The sequence below is a fragment of the Petaurus breviceps genome, unplaced genomic scaffold (genome assembly GCF_028583685.1).
Source record: "Petaurus breviceps papuanus isolate PSGF00001 unplaced genomic scaffold, PetGlider_PUasm1.0 65, whole genome shotgun sequence".
NCBI classification, from domain to species: Eukaryota; Metazoa; Chordata; class Mammalia; order Diprotodontia; family Petauridae; genus Petaurus; species Petaurus breviceps.
This window is the reverse complement of record NW_027186436.1, coordinates 153,251-169,367: the sequence shown is the minus strand read 5'-3', so window position 1 is coordinate 169,367 and position 16,117 is coordinate 153,251. Positions and strand designations below refer to the sequence as shown.

Here is a 16,117-nt window from a genome sequence, read left to right as displayed (position 1 = left end):
ATTAAGTGTCTACTATGTACCAGGCACTGTGCTAAGCACTAGGGATACAAAAAAAAGGCAAAAGACAGTCCCTGCCCTCAAGGAGCTTACAATCTAATGGGGGAGACAACAAGCAAACAAATATGTACAAACAAGCTATGTATAGGATAAATAATAAATAATTAAAAGAGGGAAGGCACTAGAATTAAGAGAGTTTGAAAGATGAGACTTCAATTAAGATTTCAAGGAAGCCAGGGAAATCAGTAGGTAGAGTTGAGGAGGGAGAACATTCTAAGCATGGGGAAAACCAGAACAAAATGCCCAGAGTTGAGAGAATGTCATATTCATGAAACAGTCGGGATCAGTGTCACTGGATCAAGGAATATATGGTGGGGAGTAAAGTATAAGAAGACTGAAATGGTGGTAGGGAGTGGCAGGTGGGGGTTGGCTAGGTTATGCTGGGCTTTGAATGCCAAGCAAAGGATTTTGTATTTGATCCTGGAGGTGATGGGGAGCCAGTGGAGTTTCTTGAGTGGAGAGGTAGAGGTGACATGATTAAACCTGCACTTTAGGAAAATCACTTTAGTAGTTGAATGGAGGATAGATTGAAGAGGGGAAGAGAGCCTTGAAGTAGGCTGACCCGCCAGCAGGCTACTGAATAATCCAGGTGTGAGGTAATGAATGGCTGCACCAGGGTGGTAACAATTTCAGAGGAAAGAAGGAGACGTATTACATAGATTTTGCAAGGGTGAAATTGACAGGTCTTTGTGACAGATTGGATGGGGGGGCGGGATGAGAGGTAGGGAGGAGTTGAGAATGACATCTAGGTTATGAGACTGAGGGATTGGGAGGATGGTGTTGTCCTTGACAGTAAGTTAGAAAGGGATATAGGAGGAAAGATAATGAGTTCAACTTTAAACATGCCGGGCTTAAGAAGTCTATGAGACATCCAGTTTGAGATGTCTGAAAGGCAGTTGGAGATGTGAGACCGGAGGACAGCAGAGGGGTTAGGGCAGGAAAAAGAGATCTGAGAATCATCAGCATAGAGATGGCAACTAAATCTGTGGGAACTGGTGAGATAACCAAATTAAGTAGCATACAGGGAGAAGAGAAAAGAAGAGGTCCCAGGCCAGAACACTGTGGGATACCTATGAATGTAGAGGGCGTGACCTGGATGATAACCCAGAAAAGAAAAGTCACTGAGAAGCAGTAATCTCATAGGACCAAATTTGATTACAGAAAATTTAAAGCTTTTGCACAAATATAATCAATGAAGTCAGAATTAGAGGGGAAACTATTGACTGAGAAAAGAAATCTTTGCAGAAACTTTCTCTGATAAAGGTCTACTATCCAAGATAGAAAGGTAATTGACACAAATCTATAAGAACAAGAACCATTTCCAAATAGGTAAATTGCCAAAGGAAATGAGCAAGCCATTTTTAAAAGAAAGGTGAGTTCTTAATAAGTCATATGGCAACACGCTCCAAATCACTAATAATAATAAAAGAAATACAAATGAAAACAACATGGAGGTCCTACCTCACACCCATAAGATTGGCAAAGATAACAAAAAAGAAAAATACCAGTTATCTGATGCCCTCACCACTGGTGGAGCTGTGAAGTGATCCAACCATAATGGAAAGCAAATTTGGATTTATACCCCCAAAGTCATTAAATTATGCACAACTTTTGACCAAGTGAACTACTATGAACTCTGTAGATATGAAAGACAGAGGAAAAGAAATCATATGCACAGAAATATTTGTAGTAGTACTTTTTGTTATAGTAAAGGATTAGAAATAATCAATTGGGACTTGGCTGTTCAAATTATAGTATATGAATGTAATAGAATCTTATTGTACTATAAAAAATGGTAAAAGGGAGGATGGATTCAGAGAAATCTGAGAGACCTTGTATGAACTGATGCAAAGTGGAGAAAACAGAACCAGGAGAACAAATTTATAACTGAATACAACTTTGTAAAGAACAATAGCTTGGAAAAATTTAAGAACTCTGATTGAGGGGCAGCTAGGTGGCACAGTGAATAGAACACCAGCCCTGGAGCCAGGAGAACCTGAGTTCAAATCCAGCCTCAGACACTTAACACTTACTAACTGTGTGACCTTGGGCAAGTCACTTAACCCCAATTGCCCTGCCTTCCCCCCTCCAAAAAAAACACAAAAAAGAATTCTGATTGATATAATGATTAACCCGGGCTCCAGAATACTTATGATAAAGCAAGAATTGATTCCTAAGGCAATGGGGAGCCACTGGCACTTATTGAACACTGAAGAGACATTGTCAGGTTTATGTCTTAAGAATACTACTTTAGTCCCAGGGAGGAGAAAGCATTGGAGAGGAAAAAGAGCTCCTTGGTTTTATCTAATTATAAACAAAGCAGCTAGGTGGCACAGTGCATAGAGTGCTGTACCTACTAGCTGTGTGACCCTGGGCAAGTCATTTAACTCTGCTTGCCTCAGTTTCTTCATCTGTAAAATGAGCTGGTGAAGGAAAGGGAAAACCCTCCAAAATGGGGTCACAAAGAGTTGGACACAACCAAAGTGACCAACAACAATTACAAACAAGCTAGCAGAATATACTGTGCCTTTTTAATTTAATTCCCAGTGTAACATTTTGCTTCAGATTATCAAGGGATGGAGATAAACAAGGATGGGGCCTGTGAGTCTTAAATATGGAATAATAAAAATAATGTCAGCTAACATTTAAATAGTGTTTAACTGTGTACCAGGCACTGTGCTAAGCAATTTACAATTATTCTCTCATTTTATTCTCACAACAGTCCTGGAAGGAAGGTGCTATTATTATCCTCATTTTAAAGATGAGGAAACCAAGGCAAACAGAGGTAAAGTGACTTGCCCAGGGTCACAAAGCTAGTGCCTGAGGTCAGATTAGAATTCAGGCCTTCCTGAATCTAAGCCTGTCACTTTATCCACTATGCCATCCTAAAAAAGAAGTTTTTACAGTCAGCTGTGTCTTCTGTAAGTACTTACACAAAGCCTGTTTAGGAAAATTGTCAGCTAAATGGGAATTCCTCTCCCTTCTATTTCCTTTTCCTCACTCCCCCACCAGGTTCAAATGTGGAAGAACCTAATTAATTCAATATAGCCTCTCACACCATCTCCATAGACAACAGAGGCTCCACCCATAACCTCATGTTGTTATGGTGTTTCAAGCATTTTTAGTCCTGTCCAACTCTTCCTGGCCCTACTTGGGGTTTTCTTGGCAAAGACAGTGGAGTGGTTTGCCATTTCCTTCTCCAACTCATTTGACAGATGGGGAAACTGAGGCAAACAGGGTTAAGTGACTTGCCCAGGGTCGCACAGTTAGTAAGTGCCCAAGACTGCCTGACTATGGCGCCACCTAGCTGCCCAGAACCTCAGGTCCTCATAAGCAAAGAATTACCACGTATTACCCAAGGGACAGAGAATCACAGACCATCAAGGCTGGAAGAGACCTTAACGTCAGAAAACAGTAGATGTAGAAAGGTGGACCCAATAATTCTACTGTTGGGACTATTCCTGAAAGTGTCTTCAAAATCACAAATGATTATTCATTCAAAAATTTTCCCAGGAACATTATTTATAATTTCAGAAAACTAAAAGAATAAATGTCCAACTATGGTTAGATTATGATATGTTAATATAATGGAATATATTTATATAATAAACTTGAAGTTTGACAAATATGGAGAATAGAAAAAATCCAGAAAGACTTTTATGAAATGGAAAAAGCAGAGCCAGAAGAGAATACATGATGATATAACCTAATCATGATGATATAAGAAGAAAAGTAAATGAGAATCAACAAAAAATTCTGATGACATAGAGAAGCTACTGAAAAGTTATGAAATTTATTGTGGTGAAGTTCATTTATATGTAATCAGTTACACAGCAAATTTAATTCATGGAGCTGTGCAATGTGAGACAGGTGACTTGGGTGAGAAGCCTCTCACACAGACTGTGACTGTGTGATCCTGGGTAAGTCACTTAATTTCTCATTGACACAGGCAGCTCTAAGACTGCCAATTACAGAGCAGGAGGAAACTTCTTCACTGAAAACTCCAAACATCAATGAATTCACAAGTGTGACTTTTTAAAAAATTAATTTTCAATATTAAGCTTTATTAAATAATTTATTTTTTAAAAAACCTTTTAAGAAAAACAAGTTATTATAGGGGAAAAAATGCTATAACTGGAATCAAATCCCAGAATTGACACTTAATAGTTGTGTGACTATATGGTTGTTTAGTCGTGTCTGACTCTTTGTGCCCCCATTTGCAGTTTCCCTGGCAAAGATGCTGGAGCGGTTTGCCATTTCCTTCTCCAGCTCATTTTACAGATGAGGAAACTGAGGCAAACAGGGTTAAGTGACTTGCCCAGGGTCATACAGCTAGTATCTGAGGCCAGATTAGAACTCTGGTCTTCCTGACTCCAGGCCCAGAGCTTTATCCACCAAGCCATCTAGCTGCCCTGTGTGACAGTAGGCAAATTATTTTACCTTTATAAACCTCAATTTTCTTCTCTGTAAAATAATATTAGAAGTATTTTTACTTCAAAAAAGTACTTTTACTTCAAACAATTGTTGCAAGAAAAGCATTTTATGAACCTTAAAGCACTACATAAAGTCATAAATAGATAAACCCTTATCATCACAGATGCTTAAAGCTGAAAGGCACCATGCAGACCTTCCAGTCTAGCCCACTTATTTTTAGAGGCTGCTAGGTGACACAGTGATTTGAATGCCAGACCTGGAATTAAGAAGATCTGAGACAGTTCAAATGCTGCCGCAGGCACTAACTAATAGGCCTGTGACCCAAGGCAAGTCACTTAATTATGATTTGCCTCAGTTTCCTCACCTGTAAAAAAAGAAATAATAATAGCACCTACTTCCGAGGGTCCTTGTAAGGATAAAATAAGATAATTTTTGTTTTATTTTTAAATTTAAAAAAATTAATGTTATCCTTTGTAAGGATAAAATGAAATAATGTTTGTAGAGTGCTTTGCAAAGCTTAAAGTGCTATATAAATATCAGCTATTATTAACTTTACAGATGAGGACATTTAGGACAAAAGAGATAAATAGACTTGCCCAAGGTCACAGAGAGAGTTGGTGGTGGAATGAGGATTAGAACCCAGGTATGTTGATTCCCAGCATCATTTCTTTCCACCAAATCAGGTGTCTATTAGAAGTAGGGGCTCTTTTAACCGGGGGATATAAGTCCTACCCAAGCACCAAAACAAACCAGATGCCACACTCATTCATCAGTCCTCAATTAGCACTTACTCTATGCCCAGCACCGGGCTGGTTTTGCAAAAACCCTTCTTCACAACACTTCAAGGGAGGTAGCATTCTTGTTATTTGAGACTCATCTTACAAAGGAGAACATGGAGGTTCAAAGTTATTAAATGACTGGACTGACTCATGAATGGTCACTCAGCTAAGGGTCAGAAGCAAGATTCAAACTCAAGGCTTCTGCCTCCAAATCTAGCTGTTCTTTCTCCTACATTGTAGAAGAGCAGGACGAGGTCAGAACATGGAGAGATCACTGGAGGTTGCTATGGTTAGGCTTCCTGGAAGAGTTGAAACACACTAGACCTTGACAGATGAATACAATTTGGACACGGGGCCAGTGTTCCGTATGAAGCAGGCCTCTTCCAAAAACCTTAGACCATGTGATTCTTCACTTGGAGGCCGGTTCACACAAAAAGGTTAAGAACCCCTGGCCTAATCCACCCAGGACCTGAACAGAAACCTCTCTCCCGCATCCTGAGCGACTAGTCATCTGGCCTCCTGAACATATGCAGGGACGGGGAATTCCTGAGGCAGTCTGTTCTATTTTTGAGCTCAATTAATAGGCTATCCTATACAATTCAGTAGTTAGGAAATTATATGCTATCTGGTACTGTTTGCTGTTGTTTCAGAGTAGTAATCTTATCTCCCAAACTAGAATGAGTTCCTTGAACATTCTTCAGTACAGGGATGGGCAGTCTAAGTACTGAGGATGACTGAGGAGGTGAGGGTGTGGAGCTATGAGTAAAGGCATGAGGGTGTGGGCCAAACACACACACACACACACACACACACACACACACACACACACACACGTCAATGGTATCAATTATGCAGCTGTGTTTACACAGATGCTGAGGCAGCTGTTTAAGAGAGTCAGCAAAAGGGGAAGAGATTTCCAAGAGGTCATAGAGTTCATCCCCCTGCCTTCAGGCAGGCACAGATCTAAACTATCCCAGTCCAATCTCAATTATTTTATTAGTTTCCCTAATTCCAATCTCTCCTCACTTCTCCCATCACTCCCCCGACTTTAATTTATCTTTTACACAGCTGCCAAAATAAAATATTACTTAAATGCAGATCTGACCATTCAATTCAACATTTACCAAACATCTACAGTGAATAAAGTCCTATGCTGAGTGCGGAGGGCACAAAGACAGAAATGAGATAGTCTTTTCCCTCAAAGAAGCTTGCATTCTATTGGGGGACACAAAAAGCATGTAGGTCATCAAATATAAGGTAGGTTGAAAAGGGGAAGATCCCTAGCAATTGGGGGGAGGAAGGAGGAATTCGGGAAAGCTTCACAAAGGAGTTGGCATCTATGCTAAAGCAGGTCCATTTAGGCATGGCTCATTTGGAAATAGGGAAGTGGGGGAAGCCAGTTGAGTTTGGAGGACAGATGTTTAACTTGAACATAGAACACCTAAAAGGGAATGAAGGGAAAAGAAGGGAAGTGAAGGGAAGCAAAAGATGTCAGGAAGAGAAGCTGGGATCAAATTCTAGAGGGCCAAGGATACTAGCCTAGGGAGTTGATATTTTATCCCAAAGGTTATGGGGGAACCCCTGAAGTGCTTTATGAAAAGAATTAACATTTTCTGTTCCTCAGGAAGATTATTTTGGCCAGCTGTATGGAAGAAAGATAGCAGAGGAGAAAGATCAAAATAGGAGTTTATTACAATAGTCCAAGTGAGAAATTATAAGGCTGAAACTAGGGCAGTGGATAAATGAGTAGAGAAAAGGAGATGAAAGGGAGAGATTCTGTGGAAGAGGAATCAATAAGACTTGGCCACTGATTGAATGTGATACAAGATGAAGAAAGAAAAGTCAAGGATCAATTAATCAACCTACCAACTGTGTGCCCACGAACTGTGCTAAGCACTAGATAAGTACGAGGTTACAAACTGGGGGTGCTTGTAAAGATGTTGGTTCCCCTTGCCCCTAATAGAAAAAGAGAAGCTTAGAGAAGGAGGAAGGGATTCAGGAGGGAAAAGGTAAATTTTGGACATTGAGTTTGAGATGTCAATACTGATGTAGAGGCCACAAGACTGAAGTTCAGGAGCATAATTAGAGTAGGCTACATGTATCTTGGGAATATACTATGTCGAGATGATCATTGAACTCATGGCAGCTGATGAGATAAGAAATCTCAGACATTGGTGCCCTTAGCTGCTACATGTGGCCATAAACACTCCTGAATGCAGCTCAAAATAAACAAACAAGCAAATAATGTAACAAAATGAATAAAAATACAATAAAATATAGATAATATTACATTTTAAAAACCCAAGCCAATATGCAGGCCATTGGGATCCTTATGTACAGATTAATGGCCCCTGTTTCTATTTGACTTTGACACCAATGACCTAGAGTATGCAGAGAGAAAAGAGAAGAAGGCCCAAGACAAAGACTTTGAGGATACCCATGTTATTTAGGTGGGATATATATGATGATCCTGAAAAGGATCCTGAGAAGGAATATCAGACAAGGAATGAACCAGGATAGCAAAGAATTGGAAATGGAGGGGATGACCATTCATTGAGAAATGGATGAACAAGTTGTGGTATATAATTGTGATGCAATATTACTGTGCTTATAAGAAATGATAAGTAGGATGGTTTTGGAAAAACACAAGAAGACTTATATGAACTGATGCAAGGTGAAGCGAGTGGAACCAAGAGAACACTGTACACAGCAGCAGCAATATTGTACAATGATCAACTGTGACTGACTTAGCTACTCTCGGCAATACAGTGATCTAAGACAATTCCAGAAGACTCATGAAAAATGCTGTCCACCTCCAAAGGTAAAAAAAAAAAAAAACAATTGATGGAGTCTCAATGTAAATTGAAACATAATTTTTTCACTTTATTTTTCTTGCTTTTTAAAAAAATATGGTTAATATGGAAATATATTCTGCATGATTTTACATGTATAACTGAGATGTTGCTTGTCTTCTCAATGCATGGGGGGAGGAACTGAAGGGAGATAGAGAATGTAGAACTCAAAAAATTTTTTTAAACAATGTTTAAAATAAATAAATAATGCATTTATTAAAGAAATGAAAGAGGAGTCGGCAAGGTCACAGAAGCTGATGCTCTTCCCTCAAGTCTTTCCCCATCCCAGACCATCCCCCACTCATCTGCCAAGGTGATTTTTCTAAATTGCAGGATGAACTCCAATGGTTCTCTATTACCTCCAAGATTCAACAGAAACTCCCCTGTTGTACATATAAAGCTCTTCCTAACAGTGTTCTTCTTATACCTTATTTCCCTCCAAGCACTCTAAGATCCAGCCATTGCTCAAAAATGACACTCCCATCTCTTTACCCCCATGCCTGGACTCATCTCCCTCCTCACCTTCACCTACTAGCTTCCCTGGCTTCCTTCAAGACTATACTCAAATCTCACTAACTTCAAAAGGTCTCTCCCTGTCCTTGTAATTGTTAGTGCCTTCCCCTCTCAGACTGCCTTCCATCTACTCTGTACAGATCTTCTATGTACCTAGTTATTTCCATATTGTTTTTCCTATTAAAATATGAGCTCCTTGAGGGCAGGTCTTAACTTTTCTTTGTATTCCCAGCACTTAGCACAGTGTCTAGCACATAGTAGGTGATTAATAAATGCTTGACTGAGTGGCACACGCATGTAGAGGAGGCAGTAACCAGGAGAGGAGTGTGGGGAGACAATAGTATCAAAAGTTGCAGAGAGGTTAAAGAGGAAAAGACTAAGAAAAAGTGACTGGATTTAACAACTAAGAAGTTATCAGAGAGGGGCGATCAGGTAGCTCAGCGAGTAAGAGCACTGGCTCCAGTGTCAGGATGACCTGGAGATCGAATCCCAGGCTCAGACACTTAGCACCCACCCAGAAACACCTGGCCGTGTAACCTTGAGCAAGTTACTTAACCCCAATTGCTTAGGGGCGGCCAGGTGGCTCAGCAAGTAAGAGTACCGGTTCCAGTGTTGGGATGACCTGGAGATTGAATCCCGGGCTCAGACACTCAGCACCACACCCAGAAATAACTGGCCGTGTAACCTTGAGCAAGTTACTTAACCCTGATTGCTTAAAAATTAAAAAAAAAAGAAGTTATCAGAGAAACCTAGGAAAATGTATATGAGATGATACAGAGTGAAGTGAGCAGAACCAGAACAATTTATATGATAACAACAACATTGAAAAGAAAAACAACTTTGAAAGACTTAAGAACTCTCTTCAACACAATGACCAACCACAATTCCAGAGGACCAAAGATTAAAGATGTTACCCAACTCAAGACAAAGAATTCATGGACACAAGTGTAGAATGTCACTTATGTTTTTGAACATGGTCAAATCAGGAATTTGTTTGGTTTAACTATGCATATGTTTATAGCAGCATTTTTTTTAAAAAAAATTGGTTCAGGGGAGGCTTTGGGAGGGATAAAAATAAATGCTTATTAATTGAAAAAATAAAATATGGAGGCGGCCAGGTAGCACAGCGAGCAAGAACACCGGCCCCAGTGTCGGGATGACCTGGGGGATCGAATCCGGGCTCAGACACTTAGCATCCACCCATTAACACCTGGCCATGTAACCTTGAGCAAGTTATTTAACCCCAATTGCTTTAAAAAAAAAGAAGAAGAAGAAATAAAATATAATTTGAAAAATAAGAGGCCACCAGTAACTTTTGAGAGATACCTTCAGTTGAATGGTGGGGTCAGACATTATTTTGCATAGTGATGCAGTGGATAGAGTACTAGGTCTGGATTCAGGAAGACCTGAGCTCAAATCTAGCCTCAGACATTTACTAATTGTGTTACCCTGGGCAAGTCACTTAACCTTGTTTGCCTCAATTTCCTCATCTGCAAAGTGAGTCAAAGAAGTAAATGGCAAACCACTCTAGTGTTCCTGCCAAGAAAACCCCAAAGGGGATCACAAAGCATAGCACAGTATTGAAATGACTCAACAAGAAGCACGTGTGGAGGCCATGAGTTTTGACTATATTCTCCAGTGAAAAGGAAGTCAGATACAGGATGACAGTTTGGAGTTGGCCAGCTTAAGTGAAACCTTTTTGTTAAGGATAGGGAGACCCTGAGCATTTTTGAAGGTATCAAAAAGTCAAGAGATTAGTAGAGGGTGAAAATCTGAGATAAAGAGAATAACTGATGCCATAAACTCCCAGACAAGAGAAGGGATAGGTAGGTCTGATAGCAAAAGGAGAGGGGACAGAAGGAACACCTCCTTCTCAAAGACTCAAGCAAGCAACTTACTCAGAAATCTTCAGTAGTTCCCCACTGTCTATCAAAAATAAATAAACTCCTTAGTCTGGCATTCATGACCCTCCACCATCTTGATCTATCCTACATTTCTTGCCTCATTTTGTACGACTACCCTCTGAGCATTCCAGCCAGGATCAACGAACAGCTGTTCTGTGATCTTGCCTTGCTTTTGCAGGCTTCTGTGGACTTATATCTCCAATGCCTGGAATAACTCCCTGCTCATCTCTAAGTTGTGACATCTTCTCTTCCTTCAAGGCCTAGCTCAGGTTCCACATCCTCTAATGAAGCCATCCATCCCTGAACCCTCCAGCTCTACCCCTTCTTAAACCTTCCTAGAGAACTTGATCTAGACCCCTCTTTTGCCCCTTTCACATTCTCTCTTATCATCCTTATTTGTGCCTATTTCCAGTTTTACCTATTAAACTGTAAGGTCTTTGAGGATAGGAACCATGACATTTTCCATCTTTGGATCCCCAGCACAGCACCTTGCACTAAGTAAGCATTTCACAAATGGCTCAGTAGATAGAATTGGACCTGGAGTCAAGAAGACCTGAGTTCAAATCCTCCTTTAGACACTTACTAGATGTGTACCTTGGGCAAGTTACTTAACCTCTCAGCCTCCGTTTCCTCTTTTGAAAATGGGGATAGTAATAGCACATGCCTCACAGGATTGTTGTAAGAATCAACTGAGATATCATATGCAATGTTTTTGCAAACCTTAATGCTAGCTATTGTTATTACATTAATAAATGTTTGCTGAATTGAACTAAATCAAATAAAAATTTATGCTGTTTTTCTAAACATTTCCTCAGGCTAGGCATGCTGGCATAAGCCTGTAGGCCCTGCTACTGGGAAAGGCTTAGACAGATTGAGTTCAAGAGTTATGAGGAACAGTAGGACTAAAGCCTACTGAGTGTCTACCCTTAGTCTGGTGACAATATAGTGAGCCCTCGGGGAGTAGAAGGCCACCTACCTTGGGGGGAAGGGGGGTAGCCCAGGCTACCTGGTAAGGGGTGAACTGGCACAAATCAGAAAAAGGGAGGAGATTAAAGCTTCCATACAGATCAGTATTGGGATCAGGCCACTGGGGCTACTGCACTTTAAGGCCCTTTGAGATGGGAAGACCCAGTAAGCAAACAAATAGATAAATTAATGAATAAAAGAATAAGTAGATGAATGACTGAATGAGTAACTAGATAGACAGATAAATCAAAATAGATGAATGAATGAATAAATGAATGGCTGAATGAATAACTAGATAAATAAATGAATGAATAGATGAATGAATGAATAGATAGATAATTTAGGTGAATAAATAGATAAATGAATCAATCAATCAATCAATAGATAATTGAATAGAAATGAATGCATGAATGAATTTGTGAACTCAACCAAACAAAAAAACATTTCCTCATATCACCTATCACCTCTCCCCACCTTTTATATCCCATTGCCTCTTGTCCTCCCTTCCCCTCTCTCACTTTAAAAAACAACAGCAGCAACACAAAATATTTGTGTCCCTACTGATTTGCAACCTTGTGCACTGTTATTCTAGCGTGGTTCTCCTTCTGGGGTTGTAGAACAGATTGTCACTATAGTGAGAAGCTAAGGAACTCAAGATAATGGGCTATTTTTCTGTCAAGTCTAGTTAACTTACCACAAGGAAAAACCTCTGTTGCAGGACCACAAACTGACCCCAACCCTAAACCTGGCCATAAGCCAAATGCTACCCCAAACCCTCCCACTTCCAAGGCAGGCCTACAACCTGATCATTCCATCTTTCTCCTCGTTTTTATCTTAAGCATCAAAAATGCCCACCCTTTTCCCACAATTATAAATATTGACATTTCTGAGGTGAGAGGAGCACTGTTAAGCATAGAACAGGTCTCAAAGCTGCATCCTGGTAATAACAGAAGATTCATGACCAATTCTCCCCCATCTCAGCCTCTCCGGCCATAAAACGGAACAAACAGCTCCTACAGGCAGCCTCTGGAGTCATGCCTGGACCGTTTGGAAAAGGTCTAGAAATGCCTGTGGGTGGAATTATGTACAAGTGCTAAGCCTAATTAGCACAAAGCACTGCCAGCTATTTAAAGGGATGATTGTCTTAATCAGCTGGAAAAGACATTCATTTGTACCAAGCACAATTTATAGACCTAATTAGCATAGCCAAGAACTCTTCCATCCAGGTCCTTTGGAGAAAATGACTCAGTTCTCAGTTCTTCTTCATCTTTGGATTAGTGAAGTCAGCACATGAATCCGGCTCAAGGGCTCACACAGAAAACACCCAACTGCTGATGTCAGTGGCTAGTGTCTGACTGTTTGCCTGGGTCTTAGTTATTCTCCAGGAGTTCATCCATGCTTACTTGGCCCAAGCAGGGTGTTAATGACAGAGGCCAACATTCTGTGTCTAATCCTGTCTAATAAGCTCTGCTCTCTCTCCATGAGCATAAATCGCATCTCTAAACTGGACCAGACCATAAAACGGAGCAAGGAGAGAGTTTGTGGATGATTGGGGTAATCCATCCCTGCTACCTGGGATAAAAATTCCCCAAAGATGTTCGTTGAGCTTAGGCCAATAATGCCATTCTGGTAATAATGTTAGTAATCACAATACACTTTAGTGATTTGCCAAGTAAGTTCCTCAAGAAAACTCTATTAGGTAGCTCATGAAAGTATTACAATCCCACAAAACTATCCCATAGAACCTCAGATCTGGAAATAACCTCAACTGGCATTTAGCCTTAGCCTTCCTGGAGAGTAATTATCCCATCTTGACTATTCCCAAGAGGTAACCTACCTAGCCACCACTTAAAGATATCCAGCTTTAAATAGCTCTGATTGTTGAACATTTTCTGTATCTCAAGCCAAAATCTTCTTTCTTGTCATTTCCCCTATTGCTCTAAGTCCTGCAGTTTGGGGCCAAGAAAAGCAAATTACATCTCTCTTCTAATGACATCCCTTTGGATACTTGAAGACAGTTCATGTCTACAGACCTGGACACAATAATAATTCCTAGAGAGACAGTTATCCCACCAAGTCTCAGTTATACACCAGAGAGATGGCTGTCTGAAAGTGAGGCATCGTCCAAAGTTCTTCATGTAGGCAACAGTTTCATATTTCTCACCAGCCAGGACACACTCTTCCCAAACCTCCTCTTCTCTCAAGGAATAAGTTTCCCCTAAGGAAGATGCCTCTCAAGGGAATAGCTTTAACTAGGCCTCATCTGACTCACAGAACCAAGTATCTAACCAAACTGGAAAGGACATTAGAATCAGATGAAGCACTCTGCTCTAGAACCACAGGTCCAGAAAAGGCCTCCAAAGGACTTCTAGTGCTGCTACTTCATTTCCTATTTGAGGAAACTAAAGCCAAGAAAGGTGAAATTATTTTGCCAAAATCACAATACCAGTTAGTGGATGAAGAAGACCAGAAACTAGGTCTCCTGACTCCTATCAGATAACAGAAAATGTCAGAGCCTGAAAGGGCCTTAGTAGTGATTGTTCAATCCCCTCATTTTATTTTTTTCCTTTTATTAAAATTTTTTTGGAGGGGGGAGGTCAGGGCAATTAGAGTTAAGTTACTTGCCCACGGTCACATGGCTAGTAAGTATTAAGTATCTGACGTCACATTTGAACTCAGGTCCTCCTAACTCCAGAGCCGGTGCTCTATTCACTGCACCACCTAGCCGCCCCCCAATCCTCTCATTTTAAAGAAAAAGGAACTAAAATCTGTAAATGTAATATTATTTGTCCAAGGCCACAAAGGCAGCAACCTTCTCCCACCCAACCTAGAAGTAGCATCTGGGCTTAGAATCTTGTGCTACTAAACCTTTTTATTGAATAAAGGCATAAATACATATTAAAACAGTTACTCTGCCAGACCTACTTGTTTTACTGGGTTTTTTGTTGTTGTTTTTTGTTATAAGAGAAAGAATATTGAGAAATGTCTGAGATTTTTTTTTTGGTGAAGACAACAATAATTTTTCTTTCTGATTTGTGATGGAAAATGCTGACAACCAGAGAAAGAACTATGGAGACTGAATGCAGATCAGAGTATACTATTTTCACTGTTTTTTTGTTTTCTTCTCATTTTTTTCCCTTTTGTTCTGATTCTTCTTTCACAATATGACTAATATAGAAATATGTTTGACATGATTGTACATGTATAATACATATCTAATTGCTTGCTGTTTGGGGGAGAGGGGCGAGGAGGGAGGGAAAAATGAATGTTGAAAACTATCTTTACAGATAATTGGGAAAAATACTATTAAGGGGGGGGAAAGAAAAAAAATTTTCTTTTTTTTTTTTAAGAAGAAAGGTATTATAAAATACATTAAACTACACCTACTTATCAAACAAAAGTTCAGCAGCTGTAGCTGAAACTACATTGAAACTTGAGTTTACCTGCCTCATCTTCAGCAAAGGAAATGATGTACTGATAATAGTTGTTGATCATGCCTGGAAACATGCATGTCTGCCCACGCCCCATGCAGATCTCATTGTACTGCCACTGTCTGGTGGCCTGGTTCTCCCTGAGTGACATCAAGCGCCTAAAGAGGAAAAGCAAATGGCATTAATACTAGTCACTAATGGTGCAGTCTGGAGCAGTGTAAAAGGTACTGACTGCCTTGGAACCCAAATCTCTGGGTCTCAGTTTCATGATTGTCTACCGCAGTGAAAAATTCTTTTTTCCTAGTATCATCCCCAATCCTTGCCCTTGTAGGAAAAATGGGATATAATTTAATTCAACAAATGTTTATTAAATACCCAGAGTGTCTCCAAACCATTTTCTACTTGGTTGCCAAGGTGATATTCCTTTTCTTTTCCTTTTTTTGAGGTAATCAAGCTTAAGTGACTTGCCAGGGGTCACACAGGCTAGATCTGAACACAGGTTCTCCTGACTCCGGGGCCACTCCCATAGCTACTGCACCACCTAGCTGCTCCCAAGGTGCTATCTCTAAAGCTCTTGGTGTGACCATGTCACTTCCCTGATCTCTGATCTCCAGTGACTCCCCATGACCCAAAGGGTCAAACATAAGTCCCTCTGTTGGATACTTAAAGTACTTCACAACTTGACCCCTTCTTACCTTTCCAATCTTCTGATACTTTGTTTCTCTTCACACACTCTATGACTCAGTAACTCTGGCCCATTTTATGTTCTTCAAACACAATACTCCATCTCCTATGTCCATACCTTTTCCTCAGCTATCCTACATACATGCAATGATTCCCCTCCTCTCCTTTACTTCCTGGGTTCCTTATTTTCCTTCAAAACTAAATGATTCTAGGGACGGCCAGGTGGCTCAGAGAGTAAGAGCACTGGCTCCAGTGTCGGGATGACCTGGAGATCGAATCCGGGGCTCAGATACTCAGCACCACACCCAGAAATAACTGGCCGTATAACCTTGAGCAAGTTACTTAACCCTGATTGCTTAAAAAAAAACCAAAAACTTAATGGTTCTGTCTTTCATGCCTTCTCATTTAAGATTACCATCCATCTACTCTGTATATGTATTGTATGCACATGTTGTCTCCTCTTATTTAAATGTAATCTGTGGGAGGACAGGGGTTGT

At 40.3% G+C, this 16,117-nt stretch overlaps 1 protein-coding gene across 1 annotated transcript in view; it reads right to left on the bottom strand.

Annotated features, from left to right (window-relative positions):
* The window catches only part of LOC138173822 (HHIP-like protein 1), a 103,126-nt gene that overhangs the window by 40,080 nt on the left and 46,929 nt on the right, over positions 1-16,117 (bottom strand). Inside the window, exon 6 of the mRNA XM_069103907.1 lies at positions 14,949-15,094. Coding sequence (XP_068960008.1) covers positions 14,949-15,094 — 146 coding nt within the window. The remainder of the gene's footprint in view (positions 1-14,948; positions 15,095-16,117) is intronic.